At 34.0% G+C, this 17,104-nt stretch overlaps 1 protein-coding gene across 1 annotated transcript; it reads right to left on the reverse strand.

Moving 5' to 3' along the window:
* Window positions 1-4,696: 4,696 nt before the first annotated feature.
* Window positions 4,697-9,392, reverse strand: LOC112801536 (protein TPX2). The gene is made up of 18 exons (XM_025844326.3): window positions 8,974-9,392; window positions 8,472-8,554; window positions 8,254-8,385; window positions 7,851-8,156; window positions 7,640-7,753; window positions 7,411-7,527; window positions 7,149-7,301; window positions 6,991-7,053; window positions 6,828-6,908; window positions 6,573-6,731; window positions 6,354-6,485; window positions 6,184-6,270; window positions 5,976-6,095; window positions 5,718-5,884; window positions 5,520-5,628; window positions 5,386-5,445; window positions 5,202-5,296; window positions 4,697-5,103 (listed from the first exon to the last, which is right to left on the reverse strand). The coding sequence occupies exons 1-18, from the start codon at window positions 9,164-9,166 to the stop codon at window positions 4,986-4,988; spliced, it is 2,289 nt and encodes a 762-aa protein (XP_025700111.1). The 5' UTR covers window positions 9,167-9,392; the 3' UTR covers window positions 4,697-4,985.
* Window positions 9,393-17,104: the final 7,712 nt, after the last annotated feature.

A 17,104-nucleotide genomic window follows, 5' to 3' on the forward strand; every position in this document is an offset into this window, starting at 1 on the left:
TTGTTGATGATCACAATTTTGTGCACCAGCTAACAAGAAACTTCCAACACTCAATCAACCATAGGCTTTGACAATTCAAGATTTTTCAATACTCAACCCCAAAGCCAAGAGTAGAAATCTACTCCATAATCATAAAAGGCATTTTCACAAACACCTTGTGTGTACTAAAAAAAGACATTATAAAATTGAGAAATAAATCTAAATCAAAACTACCCACTAACAATAATTGCTAATAATGAACCAAATAACATCAATGGACATGAAAGAAAGCTCAATGCATTAATAGAAGTCAAAATCCAACAAGATTCCAAATCAAAATCAAAACAAGTAAAATTGCAAGAGTATTAAGCAGAATTAGAGAGTAGAAACTACAATTAAAATAATAAGAACTAAAATTAAAAAGGATCTAATTTAAGAATTCAAATGAAAATGAACAAGAACACTAAAACCCTAGAGAGAAGTGAGAGTTTCTCCCTCTAGAATTCAAAACTATCTAAAACTAAGCTAATGGAATGTGTAATTTTTCATCCTCCTTCACTTCCAGCCTCTAATCTGTAGACTGGGCTCAAAATTGGGCCAGAAAATAGTCTGAAATCACCCCCAGCGTGTTCCCTTAAGTGAGGCATGTGACGCTTGTCACATGTACGCGTCAGCCACGGGTACGCGTCGTCGAACTTTGCATAAGATCACGTGTACGCATCAGTTAGGCATACGCATTGGTGGTCGATGCTCCTAGTCATACGCACGCTTCAGTCACGCATACGCGTCGGGACCATCTTCTCCAATCTTCAATTTCTTGTGTTCCTTCCACTTTAGCATGCTTTCTCTTCATTTTCCATGCCATTCCTGCCCTATAACCATGAGATCACTCAACGAACGCATCACGACATCAAATGTAATAAGAGAGAATTAAAAATTAGTAATTTTAAGTCCTAAGAAGCATATTTTCAATCATAGCACAAAATTAGGAAAGAATCTTAAAAACATTCAATTTACAAGAATAAGTGTGACAAAAGTTAACAAAATCTACTCAATTCAATCCAAAATAACTCATAAAATTTTGGTATATCAAGTATTCGCCACACTCTTGGGATATAGTGTCCGTCACACTTCAATCATAATCTCATCAAAATCCCCATTGACATCTATAAATGTATAACTTGGAGGGAATTCTCAACCTCCCCAATGATGCGTGAGTATCATTAGTGCCTTTTCTATGTGATTTGTATGGTATTCCGTTGATTTATTAGAGGATTTCAATAGATTATACCCCCATTGGATGCTACTTTGAGTTTCTGTGGCTTTTTATTGATTTCAGGTAGTATTCAGATGAAGAATTGGTGAAAAATGCACGATTACAAGAGCTTAATAAAACAATCCCTCACTGGGGCAGGTGGCGTTAAACGCCACAACTTAGCATTTAGTGCAGGTAGCTTCGTAATTCGTGCTTGGCCTTTTGGACACTAGCACTAAACACCCAGCCACCAGCGTTTAGCACTGAGACCCTTTTGTTGCGTGCAAGCCATTCTGTTGGTTGGGCTAAACGCCCAGTCACTGGCGTTTAGTGCCGGTAGCGTGTTTTACAATGGAGACCACACATTTGCAAGGAATCAACGAAAGCAAATATGATTTGATTTCAAATCAAATACTAATTAAAAAAGATTTGTTAGGGTATTATTTAAGTTTTAAATCAATTTTTATGAGGATTATAAATAGGATTGAGATCTGCCAATGCGAGGATCTCTCTTCTCCTAGTTTTCATTTTGTACTTTAACACTTTTCCCTGCTAGGATTTTTTTACACCATGAGCAACTAAACCCCCATTGTTAAGGTTATGAGCTCTGTTTACTTTGATAGATTAATAATTATTTATTCCTCTACTCTTGATTAATGCATTGATTTATGTTTGAGAATTGGTTTCGTTCTTCATCCTACAAATTAGTGATTATTGGAAAATAGCTCTAATCTAACTTAAATTCTATTGAATCTTGGAAAAGCTTGATGCAGATTTTACAATCCACAAAACACCGGCAAGTACACCGGGTCAAATCAAGTAATCACCTCAGGTGAGTGAGGGTTGATCTCATGAGGATTAACGGATTAAGCAAGCAAAATCAATTGATTAATCTAGTCAGACTAGCAAATTAAGGTTTTCACTGGATTTAAGCATAAACAGAAAGTAAACGAAACAGAAACAAAGAAGACAATGGGTTGAGAAAATTATATAATTGGGAAAGTTAAGGTTTCAGAGATGTTAGTTGTCTGAATCAACACTTTTCACTTTCTATGCTAATCATGCAATGATTCTTTTATGGTAAATCATTAGTAATTAAACTCCAATCCCTGGGTGATTTAATTTCTCTTTAACTTAATTAAATGCTAATTTCATAGTCACTTAATCAGAAAAAGAGTTGAAGACTATTTCTGATTTATAAAACCACACAATTCATAATATTTTAGCCCAGTTGATTCTATGTCACTTATCAATCTAGTTTCAAAACATACAAATTATGAGAATCAGCTTTCAAGCTTGATTTAATTAATCAATTTTCCAAGAGATTAGGAAAAAATTAAGTTAGAGAAGAATTATTTTCCAACACATTCAAACCCTTTGAGATGAAGAACCAAAACCATTTCTTAAAGAGGAATCGATTGCATCAATTAGAAACAAAAAAGTTATTGCATTAATTCATAAAACTAACAGAACTCCTAACCTAACCGAGGAGAATTAGAAACTTATGCTTGTTCTTGAAATCTGTATGAAATTAAAATTGCAAAGTAGGAGGTGGAACAAAGTGTCTCCCTCTGTATTAAATACTAACTCTAATTCAAATTCAAATTCAAATTAAGACAAAATCAAAACTAAAACAGAATTAAATCTATTTCCTAATTATTCTCCACCGAGAAGATATCTTCCTTGATTGCTTATGATCTTTAATAATTGTCAACATTAATTGTGAATAATCCTCAAAAGTTAAAATTTTGAAGAACATAAAGTCTTAAATAGATGTTCTGGAAGAGGTAGCGAGACCCACATAATACATGGGCTGTTCCACGTTATATGTGACTTGAAAGTGTGATCTTGGAGTGTCATTTATGGGCTCACATACAACGTGAAGTAGGTTAATTGATCAAGGAATTAACAGTTGGTTGAATTAGAGGAGATTGGATTGCCTAAGAATAGGAATTTAATCACTTGGAGTTTGTCATAAACTAAATTATTGCATGATCATGATAGTTGACATTCTTATATTAACCCAGATATTTAAACACCTCCAAAGCCTTAACTTTATTCTCATACCATTTTCTCAACCTTTATTGTTTTCTTTTCTTACTTTACTCTCTTTTATGTTTTTGATAATCAACCCTCTCAGTTCAACTTATCTAACTAGAACAACAAATCAATAATTGCTTGCTTAGTCTATTAATCCTCGTGGGATCGATACTCACTCACCTGAGTTTATTACTTGGTACGAGCTGGTGTACTTACAGGTAAGTTATGGATTGTAAATTTCGCACCAAGTTTTTGGCGTTGTTGCAGGGAATTAATTGTGATTAACAACTACCTGTTAATTGATTACCTAGATTATATATTCTTCTTCTTTTTTCCTATTTCTCTTCTATTTCAAAAAAAATAAAAAAATAAAAAATAATTCTTTCTATTCTTTCTTTTTTTCCTCACTTTTTACCACATGGTATGTTCGATTCAGTTTTGTGTTTTGTGCTAAGAAAAATAATGGAGAGAAATTACACGGGCTACTATTCACACTCAAGAAATGTTTTATATTACTGTAGATGGAAGAACTATCGGGATTTTGGTTAGAAAAGTCAAGACCAAGGAAACTTCGGTGTTCCATATTCCATCTATCAAGAACCATCATCTCCTTATTCATACCAAGAACCATCATCTCTTTATTCATATTAGGAATCATACTCTCTCTATTCTTATCAAGAACTATCATCTTCGAAGCTGGCCTTAGAAAAAGCCTTAGCAAAACTCTCCAAGATCACCCACAACTTCATACAGAAAATTAGAGCTTTAATTAGGAACTTAGAAGTTCAAATAGGATAGTTGAGCAAGTAAGTTACTGAAAGCCTCCTAATACATTTCCTAGTGATACAATTCCAAATTTGAGAGAGAAATATAAGGCCATTTATGTAATAAGTAAAAAAAAAGTAGATAAGCAACCCTGTGGTGATGAGGGGCCAACTGACAAAAGTATGATAGAAGCCAAAGACCTTAAAGAGCTCACTCTCTCTCTCTCCCTACACATACCAAGATTGAGCAACTCAAAGTGGGGATCTTAGTGCCTGAGCACAAGAATGAGCAAGCCTCTAAACTCCTTTCCTTTCCGTGGAGTACTCGCAACATTTATTATGTAGGGAGTATTAGTTACTCGCAACATTTAAGGAAAAATTTTTGGGGGACAAAATAGATTATCAAATTTGAAAATAGGCCCAACATGAGGCACCGTCGTTCTCAACTGTTTCAGAGCCTTCTCTTCCTCTATATGCGTTGTTTATAAATTTATCTCTATTCATCAAACATGTAACAACAAATAAATGACTATGACAATGTAGCAAAGTTCACAAAATATAGAATATTTTTTTTTGGTATCGTTTGTACATAAATTTTTTCTACTTGATCTGCCAAAGGAAGGAAGATATACTAATACTAGTACCAATAATAACAACATAAAACAAAAATATTTTTCAGGCAATTATTATTTTCAAGTGAGATTTGGTGAGTACACCGGTTTTAATATCATTAGAACAACAAAAATATGACTAATTTACTAGTGTGACGTAGTATTTTTATGAAGGTATATTCATATCATTAGAACAACATTAATATCTCGGAAAAAAATTTACAAAGAATTAGGAATTTGACTATGAAAACAACTATGAAACATACATAGGGGGTGTGTCATTCAAGAAATCTTGAACACTACAATAATGTTAATACAAAGTTGATGTAGCCATCATCATCTCATGTTGGAGGCAGGACTTGAAATTACAATTCCATTGAATACCTTCCTCCTCTCCTTTCTATGGAATACACGCAAATTTGGTGACTTAGGTTTTGTTGTGTCCTTGGTAGACCTAAATACGCACCATTTAGTATGCACGAAGTATTAGTTGTATTTTTTATTATAAGAAAAAGTTTTTCAATAAAAAACAGACAGAGTTTAAGAATATACTTTTGGGGACAAAATGGATTATCAAATTTAGGAATAGGCCTAGCATGAGGAACCATTGTCCTTCTCAACTGTTTCAGAGCCTTCTCTTCCTCTATCTGCATTGTTCACAAACTTATCACTATCAATCAAAACATGTAACTAGATGACTATAACAATGTACCAAAGTTCACAAAATATATTATACCATTCTTGCTGCTTCACTTTCTTCTCTGTATCGTTTGTGCATCATTTCTTTCTCCTTGATCTGCCACAAAAAAGCTATACTAATACCAATAATAATAACATACACACAAAAAAAAAAGCAGAGTGAGATTTTACCCTTTCATCAAATTGTGCTCGATCCACAGCGCGATGTTCCACATGTAAATTAAACTGTTGAACTTGGGTAAGGGGTTTGCGAACCTTCTCTGGAACTGGGATTGGGTCCCTGCTTGCAATGATATCCGCAAAGACTATTAAGAACATCGTATTTCTTCATACACGTGAGGAAGAATAAACTTCTGAATTGGTACTCACTCTTTTAAGATTGGCTGTGCCTTGAATGTTCTCATCTCAGCCTCTTCTCTCTCCATTCTCAGTCTTTCTTCCATTTCCTTCTGCATTTCTTCCTCATGTCTCACTAGACTCTCCAGTTGGAATGGTTCTGGTTTTGTGCATTGCTTGGGTTCTGGTTTCTGCGGAATCTACAAACGACACCAACAATTTTATATATACTATATATATTATATCAATTAGTAAACATCAATGGGGCGCCGAAATTGAGAAACTTCTTACCACAGGGTAGTCAGTGGTATAAGGATATGGATTAGCCTTGGGAACCCTCGCTCTTTCCTCCTCCCACTGTTTTGTTAGAAGTTCTACCAACAGTCTCTTTTCTTTTTCAGCACCTCTTTCCTAAAACATGATTAAGAATGTTGGTATTACCAAAACTAGACTATTCACCATGCTATACTAATCTTCCATGAAAGGTGAAGTAATGAACCTCAGTATGGAGATGAAATGGATTTGGAGTTGTGTTTCTTGGAAGAGCATTATGGCTACGTGCAGATTCAGATGACTTCAAAGAAAGCTGCAAACCCCAATAAAGCAAATGAATCTCTTAACTGATAATAAATATCTAAGAGAAAAGTATACAATTTAACTCTAAAGTACCTTGTCAAACAAATCTGCCACAGCAGCAGGTGGTGGGATCCTCTCATTTGTTGCAAAGTTAAATTCTTGAGGCTCGGTAACATTCTTCTTTGCATTGCAGAATATGCCAGTGTTCCCTTTACTTTCAAAAATCTGACAAGAAATCATTTGGTTACCATAAAATTCTTGAAGGATAGGACAAAATTCTTACATAGGTAATATCGAAGTTGGCACCATTACCTTTTTATTTAGCGGCCTTGCCTTGAATTTGGGGGCTTTCTCAAGCTCCTCTTGCTCTAATTCCATGGAGCTCTTCAACTTCGGCGGACGGCCCCTCAGTGATGTTTGAAGTACAGGTGTTTTAGGTTCTGTAAGATGACGAGGCTTCCATGAATTATCCTGTGTCAAAGAAGGAAATGAGACAACCTAATGAATCGAAGTGAATAAGCCGACATATCCAAAAGGGATCATATAACTCCTGTTGCTCTAAATTACCTTTTGAGACAGCTCTGTTGAAGCTACTGATGCTGAATCTACATTCTGATGGGACCTGGCCCTTGTTTCCAAATGAAACTCCTAAAGAAAATAATAAATAAATAATTGTTAGTACTTGTATCACATTAGGCATTTCTGCTAAACATATTTTGATGTGGTTTACCTTAAACTCTGGAGGATGGGGTATACTTCTTGGTATCGGAGGCAAACTTGATGTCTGCAAAATCTATAATGGATAAAAAAAAGGAAATAAATAAATTTCATAAATCTAGGCATAAACGATAACATTCACGTACGACCCAGAGAAGAATGAAAAAGTACCTTCTTATTCAGTGGACGAGCCTTAAACTTTGGCATTTTAGCCATCAACTCTTCCTCAAGTTCAGCACTACTCTTCACCTTAGTTGGGCGAACCCTTTGAGTTGTCTCAAATTCAGGTTCTTTTGGTCGGGTCAATGTTAGTTTTGGTTTTGTCTAGTCATGGAAGCAACATTTCCCCAACTAATTAGTCAAAAATGTATTTTAAGTTTTAACATGCACCATATGATAAAAAAGGAGAGAAAACAACAGATCCATATCTTACATTAGAAAGAGCACTGGGCAATGACAGGTCTCTTGTACTGGACTGAAATCTTTTAAGTATTTCTGCTGTTGATATAAATGGTGCAGGTGCTGTTTTTGGTGTTCCACGAACATAAACCTATCACATACAGACATAGATAGTTCGATATAAAATGATCCAGCAGTAAAGTACTAAAATTATAACCAAAAGGATCTTTTATTAATATATGAAATTAATGAACAACACAAACCTTTCTGTCTTCTTTGTTAGTCTTGCTAGTACTTGAAGGGATGTTGGCATTGCCAGTGGTTAATAAACCCAATTTAGACTTATGGGGCAAATTGTGATGTTTGACATTCAGAATCTGAAAAGTTTTGACGAAGAAAGAAAAAGGGATACAATTAAGATAAGACAAAAAAAAATTTTAAATAGAAAATGCGGAAGAACAACGCAAAATTTACCTGTCTACTCTTTCCTCCTTCCAATTTTTGCTTTTTAATAGCTTGATTCTCTTGGGTCACATGGGGAGTCCCAGCAGTGCTGGTTTTCATGGATGATGACTGTAACTGTGGTTTTTTACTAGTGCCTATCTTTCTAGCTGTCTCTTGCTTCTTGGAGGTGGTGGTTGGCAATCTTTTCTGCAGTGTTGGTTTGGGAGTGCAAGCATCTTTTCCTACTTCAGCAGACCCATCTCCAGATGATGAAATCCCTAAGCATGAGCTCTCTCCTTTGCAAACATCTTCACTTCTTTCCGTATCAGCAGGAACCTGATATCCATTGATCATAATTGTTATATGAGAACTTAAGTCAATAATCAGGGAACAAATTTTCCAAAAGGGATCCTCAGATTGCAGCAATAATTACCACATGAGAAATAATTGTCTTGTTTTCTTCTTTGACTTCACTGCAAGGTGCATCATCTTCCTTTATTTCAGTAGTGATGCTCTGTGGCTGTTTAATTGTTTCCTGAAAAGTCTTCTCAGCATTTTCGGATGTCTAGTAAAACAATATATGATCAGTAATGATAATTCAATCAAATTTTAAGCACAACAATTATATCATCAATGTAGAAGTAAGAGTACCGTGTCTATTTTGTCAGCTTCATTAAAATCACACAAGGTATCTACAGTGATAGATCTACCAGCCTTGATTTTAGGCATGAATGCTGCAACAATTTGAAGAACCAAGTAAAGATCAATCACGTAAATAATCATACAATAAACACCAATTAGAAAACAAACTAAACAATAGTATGAACTTTTTATCCTGATAGCCTGTTTAGAGAGAAAAAAATATGTATGTAAGTAACCCTAACCTAAAAGGTGTTGGGTGCAAAAAGAATTGAACTTCCTATTAAGCGAATTATCCAACATTCCAAATAACTTATAGCTTAATCAAAGAGCTTAGAACCATGCGACAGGTTTAATTGAAGAATTTACAGAATAGCAGCCAGAGGAGAAACCACTGCTAAGAAATCAGCATGGATTTAAACCAACCCTAACCTGCTTCGATCCTATGTGTATAACCCTATAACCTAAAATCCCAACTTTTCACTCAGCAACAATTTAAAGAAACAAAACTTACGTGAAGGTGCGTAGGAGAGAGCAGTATCGAACCATAGCTGAGCCCTGCGCTCGTCCTCCTCGGTTTCCCCATTGATGAAATCAAAGAACCTCGGCGCTGAGAACTCGTAGGTCTCATTGATCATGGTAATGGTGGTTCCGCTGCCACCCCCGATGTTACTACTTCCAGTTTCCTCCGCCGCCGCCGTCACCATGTCCAATTTATTTGAGCACAACCTCGAGTTGAGGTGAAAGAGGGTTTTTCTTTCCTCCGAGTTTGGGTGTCTCTGGTTGAGTTCGATTGCTGCTTTGAGTTTGATCTAATTTTTTAATTAAATATTTTGAGAGGAAAACAGAAAGAGCGTGTGTTTGCTTTGCTGCTTGCTGCTGAAGGAGGGAGAGGGAGTGCGTAAGTGTAATGTTGCAAGAATTGTAATGGTCAGTTTTCTCTAACGGTCGAAAAACTTTTTGAACTGTTATTAACGAACCGATTTTCTACTTTCGTTCCAGCAGTTGCCTCCCAAGTCCAACGGCTATATCTCGTGTCAATTATATTCTTAGTCAACTTATATTTGGTGAATTTTATGGTGTTTTATTATTTAATGTCAATTTTTTTAATTTATTTTTTATAACAAATTTTAAATATTTAAAAATTATTTATTTTAAATTTTTTAAATTGAATGTTAATTTTTATTTTTTTTAATAAGTTAGACACCACCATCTTTTAATTATTATAGCAATTATTTATTTATTTTTTGATTCACATATCTAGTAATCTAGTAATATTATTTTTTTTTTAGTATCATGCTATCATATTATGAATTCTTTAAACTACGTTTGGTAAGAAATAAGTTAAAGATAATGATAAAATATTTAGACGATATCTTTGTAAGAATATGTGAAAAAATTCACTCATTTTCTATACATGTAGTATACTTAAAAGGTAGGGAGGAAATGTTAATATTCCTTTTTTATTTATCAATACTCTCTAGTTTTAACTTCTCACAGTTAACTCGTAAAGTGATCACAGCTTATTCACGAAGACGTGTGAACAGTGTTTTTATACGTAGGGTCTCTAATAAATTATTTTTAACTTTTCTTTTTTTTTTTTTTAATATGTAGTCCATTTTAATGATAAAAAACATATTACATGTACTTTTAAGATATTAGTTTTTGAATCAAGATTTTTTAAATTAAAAAATTAGTAAAATAATAAAATAAAAAATTAATTGCTTTTGAATTAAGATAATAAAATTTATATATAATAGAAATTATAAATTCAATAATAATTAATTTTTTATTTTAGAGAATCTAAATTCTTAGTTTTTTATTTTATAATTTTTATGAATTTAATAATTATAGAAATGGTTATTTTAATCTTTGTTAAATAATTAGATGAATTTAAGTAACAAATGCCCTTAAGACCACTATACATAAAAAATATAGTTTTTATTTTTATTACGATCATTAACAACGAATTAAAAAAAGTCATTTTCCTATTTTAACTTTATTAACTAATATTCTTGAATACTCTTTAATTAATTCTATACTCCAGGTTTACATACTCGACAATATATATATATATATACACACACTCATTGTAATCCCTTGTTCCGTTTAATCACATGGATGGTGGTGAATGGTGACGAAAATGAAGAAATAAACACATGATTATGGAATTATCGGATATAAACATGATCTTTATTTAACTTAGTGATATCACATTTAGGAGTGACTATTGTTTTTTGTAATTATAAACTTGAATAGTACAGTTTAACAAGGGAATTAATGGAGTTAATACTCAAAATAATTTTTAAAATTCTGAAGTTGTATTATTTCATATTATAAATGATCACTAATTAGAATTTGTTATTGTAGATATGTCATGTGACTATGTATGTAGAATTTTAAGGTTAAAAAAAATTCTAAATTTTTGTCATCATTAAATGATTATGAAGGCATATAGAGTTACATATATACATTCTTTAATTTAAATTCAATACACACTACTAGAAAATTAGTTATTACAGACGGATATTTCCGACGGATTTTATCCCACTGAAATACAGACGAAATTTCAGAGGAATTTTTTTGTCGGAAAACAAAAAAAAATAGATTAGCATAAATTACAGACGGAAAAGAGAATCCGTCTATAATTCCGTCGGAAAAATTAATTTTTTTTTCCGTGGAATGGTTACAGATGGATTTTCCGTCTGTAATTAAGCAGACAAGATGCGCGTTTTATTAAATTATTACAGACGGAAAATCCGTCTGTAATTTAAATGAAATCCATCGGAAACATTGAAAACCCTAGTTGAAGACTAACCCATTCACTCGCATTCACACCATTCACTCACCATTCACTCCATTCACTCGCCAACTTCGCCTTGCACCCCGCCGCCCACAGCCACCGCAGTCTCTGCCGCCACTGCAGCCACGCAGCCCCCGCATCAGCCCTCGCAGCTCTCCGCAACCCCCACAGCCTCGCAGCCCCTCAGCGGCGCAGCCACCGCAGCCGCTACACAGACACAGCCTCCACCGCCACCGTAGAAGATCCGTCGCCGTCGGATTCTGAGCTTTTTTTCGTTCCAGATCAACGCTTTCTTTGTCAGATTCCCTTCGCGCAGCTGGTAGATTGCAAACCCTAACTTTTCTATTCGTTTGTATTTTGTATTTTTCTTCAGCTGACGCTTCTTTTGCTCGTTACTCTCTCGAGGTTGTTGATTCTAATGTTGTAAGATCAACCATCCGGTTCTCGAGGTTGTCTTCTGCACTTGTTGAAGCTGTTAGCTCTCCCTCACTTGGAAGATTCCTCGGCTGTAAGTGTCCATTTCCCTCAATCGAATGAATCTCAGCATGCTCTATGTTCTGGGTTTTTCCTCAGCATGCTCTTAATAAGTTGTTTCCTGTTGCATGCAAGTCGGCTTTCAAATGTTATCATTATAATGAAAAGGCTTGCTTGGCTTGAATGATTTCGTATTCTCTTTAATGAAAAATATTTAAATAATTGATCAAAAGTTCATGATATTAATTATCATTACAAGTTACAACAGTGTGACTGATACTGGTTTGAAGTACTTACAGTGTGAAAGAATAAATAATTGGCAGTGGAGAAATGGAGGATCTGTTAATTTTATTAATAAGTCCACCCATGTCCTGTTTCATTCATTTAATCTCAAGTGTCACACATTTTCTTCAATTAGCTCTGCCCATTTCACCATAATATTGTGAACAGCTCCTATTTCTCCAGTGTTGGATTTGGAGTATATGTATGCTTATTACTGAGTGAATTACAAAATGCCTAGCTGAGTTTTGCTGTTCATTTTGATCATGCTTAGGTGTGTTTATGTGTGCTTATATGGTTTCATGATTTTTGTCTTTTAAATATCAATTTGAGGATCCATCAAATATCAATTTCTGCAGTTTCCAGTGTGACAACAGGGGATTATACATGTATATCTACGTTTGTTAAGAATGAATATTATCATTTTTATTTTGAAAATATTATTTTTTAATAAATTTATATATTATATCATATAAAAAAAAGAGTAATAATATATTTTTCAATATTTTATTCTTTTATGTTATCTTTTGAGTGGCTTTCTCAAATATGAACCATACAAATATCTAATTTGCTCCCAAACAGATTGTCCTGTCCTTCAATTACTCCTTTTGTTCTTAGAAGAAAATAAAGATAAATTTGCATAAACTAATCATGGCTTTACCTTATTCATTTGCTACTACTACTAAATCTTCAGTTTTTTCAAAGCTTCACAACACTTCTTTCTTCCAACACAATCAACTACAAAGAGCAAATGTTGGAAGGTACTTCAAACTCTTTCATTCCATTATTTTTACAGAGGCTCCTAAAATGATTAAGACTGCTGCTTCTGTTCCATGTCTTAGGATTAATTCTGGTTTGGTCAAGCCTGGTGATGTTGGAAGGTACTTCAAACTCTTTCATTCATCTCTGCTTCTTTTAACTATTAATTTTCTCTTTTTATATTTTATTTCTATGAATTGTCCAGATAAACTTTAGTTAATGATATTAGTTGGATAAAACTCTTTCTAGTGATACTGAATAATTTGAAACATACATTGAAAATAAAGCTTGTCAGAGTTTATAGTTTAAGTTGGAGAAACAAGTAGTTAAAGTTGATGAACTGGCAGTGTAATAATTGTGAAATACTGATGAAAAATTTTTAGAAAAAAGTTGAAAATCAATTTTAATTTAATCAGAAATCATTCTATTTTTTCAAAAATACTGAAAAATGATTTAGTTTTTGTTTTAAGAGTTGGTAATTTCATTAAATTTTTACAAATATTAAAAAGGTGATTTTTTTAATTTATTTTTTAATAAACACACCCCTAATCATTCATTAGCTCTCATTATATGGCTTTGGATTCTTTTCTTTTCATGTTTTTTGATGAACATTGGCTTTGGATTCTTGTTAAGGCTAAACGGGTGTGTTATATATCTTTAATTTCCAAATCTTAAAAGGATAATGTATGTCACACATATTTTGCATATAGGGTAGTAATGCCACTAATGTGGGTGTGTCATATAATTATTGAGCATGTATTTATTTCATCATCACTATCTTACAAAGTAAGGATATAGATATGGCTCCACTATGTACTGTGATAACTTTTCATTGATGAAATAGAACACATAATAGACTAACACAATATATATCAGGTCAGCAAATTGGAACATTTTATAATTATAACCCTTTTAATAATTAAGCTTTTAGATGTTTCAATTTTTAATGGAATAATTGTAGATAATTAATAGCAAATGTGGACATGTGATGGCTTGAGAAACACTCTTTGCACCTGCTGTCTAATTTTTAAGTTTATGCTAGATTAGAACTTATGCTGTGATTTGGGGCCTCTATAGGTTGAGCTTGCTTTGGATTCAAAGAATGAGCCATGGCTTTGTGTCTCTCAACACTGATGTGCCTATATATATATATATATATATATATATATATATATATATATATATATATATATATATATTTGGCAGGGTTGACATAGTCACAAGTTGATTCTGATGTTGTCGATCCATCTTTTGAGCCACTAATACTAGTAGAAGATTCCACTATATAGCTTGTAAGATCAACCATCCGGTTCTCGAAGTTGTCTTCTGCACTTGTTGAAGCTGTTAGCTCTCCCTCACTTGGAAGATTCCTCAGCTGTAAGTGTCCATTTCCCTCAATCAGATGAATCCTTTCCAAATAATTTGGTGATGTTGTGTCTTTGTCCCTCTGGTCCTTGGCTGTAAGTGTCCACTCATTCTTCACAAAGATAGTATGTTATGTACTACCCATCACTCCTCCTTATCTTGGTAAGATTTTAAAGGTACATGCATGAAAAATTCTATTTTCCTTGTGTTTTTGAATTGACACCATTTATTCTTATCTTCTTTTAAAGATGTGTCAACTACTATGTTGTAAAGCCTGGCCCTGTACTGGACTTCCTTTGTGAGAATCAGAATGTGAAGCATCCAGATTTTATTGATTGGACCAAGGTGATATGCTATCTTTATTTTAATTGTAACAAGGTTCTGATTTTTATGTTTATTGAACTGTGATGCTTTCTTTTTGTTTACTTTCAGGCAAAAAGTGTGCTGAAAAACCTCAGAATCAAGGTTAATAATCTTGAGTTCAAAATCAGTGGACTCAGTAACAATACTTGCAGGACTCAGAAGTAAGTAGTTATAAACAATATGGTTGCTTACTTGTCGAAGGAAGTCTTAAAATTCTCTATTTGCTTAATCCATTTTCTTTGTATAGTTTGTTACAGAGATAAGAAGTTAGGATAGTTGCCTTCTTTTTAAATAAATAAAAAAATTATATATTTACTACTTTACATAAAAATACAAATATTTATTATTTTATGTATTATTCTTTAATTTTGTAGCCACCTAATTTTGTAGCCACTATCTGTAAAATAAAAAAAGAAAAACTTTTATTTGCAATCTTGTTGGAACAGTCAACAAAACTGAAATAGTAGAAAATATATTAACTTATTGATATTTATGTTAAAAATTTTGGTTCATTAATATTTAAAAAATTATATCCTCAAATTTACTCAGCTGATAGGCAGAACTTAGTTTATACAATTGAAACACAAATCCAAACACCCAAAGTGAGATGGGTTTTTGATGAGCGGATAATTTATACGCTTTTTGGCATTATTTTTAGGTAGTTTTTAGTAAGTTCAATCTACTTTTAGGGATATTTTAATTAGTTTTTATGTTAAATTCACATTTTTGGACTTTACTATGAGTTTGTGTGTTTTTCTGTGATTTCAGGTAATTTCTGGCTGAAATTGAGGGACCTGAGCAAAACTCTGAGAAGGAGGCTGACAAAGGACTGCTGATGCTGTTGGAATCTGACCTCCCTGCACTCGAAATGAATTTTATGGAGCTACAGAACTCCAAATGGTGCGCTCTCAATGGCGTTGGAAAGTAGACATCCATAGCTTTCCAACAATATATAATAGTCCATACTTTATTCGGAAATTGACGACATAAATTGGCGTTGAACGCCAAGTACATGCTGCTGTCTGGAGTTAAACGCCAGAAACACGTCATGATCCGGAGTTGAACGCCCAAAACACGTTATAACTTGGAGTTCAACTCCAAGAAAAGCCTCAGCTCGTGGATAGATCAAGCTCAGCCCATGCATACACCAAGTGGGCCCCGAAAGTGGATTTATGCATCAATTACTTACTCATGTAAACCCTAGTAGCTAGTCTAGTATAAATAGGATAAGTTACTATTGTATTAGACATCTTTTGACAGTTTAATCTTTTGACTTTTTAGTCTTTGATCATTCGGTCTTTTGATCATTGAAGGGGCTGGCCATTCGGCCATGCCTGAACCTTTCACTTATGTATTTTCAACAGTGGAGTTTCTGCACACCATAGATTAAGGGTGTGGAGCTCTGCTGTACCTCAAGTTTCAATACAATTACTATTACTTTCTATTCAATTCTCTTTTATTCTTATTCCAAGATATACGTTGCACAACACTTTGATGAATGTGATAATCCGTGACACTCATCATCATTCTCACCTATGAACGTGCGTGACTGACAACCACTTCCGTTCTACCTTAGGCCGGGCGCATATCTCTTAGATTCCCCAACAGAATCTTCGTGGTATAAGCTAGATAGATGGCGGCATTCATGGGGATCCGGAAAGTCTAACCTTGTCTGTGATATTCCGAGTAGGATCCTGGGAATCCGGAAAGTCTAACCTTGTCTGTGGTATTCCGAGTAGGATTCCGGTATTGAATGACTGTGACGAGCTTCAAACTCCTGAAGGCTGGGCGTGATGACAAACGCAAAAGAATAAATGGATTCTACTCCAACCTGATTGAGAACCGACAGATGATTAGCCGTGCTGTGACAGAGTATTTGGACCATTTTCACTGAGAGGATGGGATGTAGCTATCAACAAGGGTGATGCCTCCAGACGATTAGCCGTGCAGTGACAGCGCATAGGACCATTTTTCCGAGAGGATTAAAAGTAGCCATTGATGATGGTGATGCCCTACATACAGCTTGCCCTAGAAAGGAGTAGGAAGGATTGGATGAATGTAATAAAAAAGTAGAGATTCGAGAGGAGCACAGCATCTCCATACGCCTATCTGAAATTCTCACTATTGATTTACATAAGTATTTCTATCCTATTTTATTTTCTGTTTATTATTAATTTTTGAAATCCATAACCCTTTAATCTTCCTAACTGAGATTTACAAGGTGACCATAGCTTGCTTCATACCAACAATCTCTGTGGGATCGACCCTTACTCACGTAAGGTATTACTTGGATGACCCAGTACACTTGCTGGTTAAGTTGAATGGAGTTGTGAGCTTCTCTAACAGTGCCTGGAACTCTTTTATCACAATTTCGTCCACCAAGTTTTTGGCGCCGTTGCCAGGGATTGTTCGAGTATGGACAACTGACGGTTCATCTTGTTGCTCAGATTAGGTAATTTTCTTTTCAAAAATTTTTTTTAAAATTTTTCTTTTCTTTTTTCGTTTTTCCAAACTTTATTTTCAAAAAATATAATAAAAATCCAAAAAAAAAATTCATAAAATCATAAAAACCAAAAATATTTTGTGTTCTTGTTTGAGTCTT

Source organism: Arachis hypogaea, chromosome 5 (assembly GCF_003086295.3).
Source record: "Arachis hypogaea cultivar Tifrunner chromosome 5, arahy.Tifrunner.gnm2.J5K5, whole genome shotgun sequence".
Taxonomy (NCBI): Eukaryota; Viridiplantae; Streptophyta; class Magnoliopsida; order Fabales; family Fabaceae; genus Arachis; species Arachis hypogaea.

Bases quoted from the DNA above. Each gene is read 5' to 3' on its own strand.
- LOC112801536 (XM_025844326.3), bottom strand. From the start codon at position 9,166: ATGGTGACGGCGGCGGCGGAGGAAACTGGAAGTAGTAACATCGGGGGT. The intron at 6,096-6,183 runs GTTCATTACTTC...ATCATGTTTTAG, and splicing joins CATTTCATCTCCATACTGAG to GAAAGAGGTGCTGAAAAAGA. The intron at 5,629-5,717 runs GTGAGTACCAAT...CATTGCAAGCAG, and splicing joins GCACAGCCAATCTTAAAAGA to GGACCCAATCCCAGTTCCAG.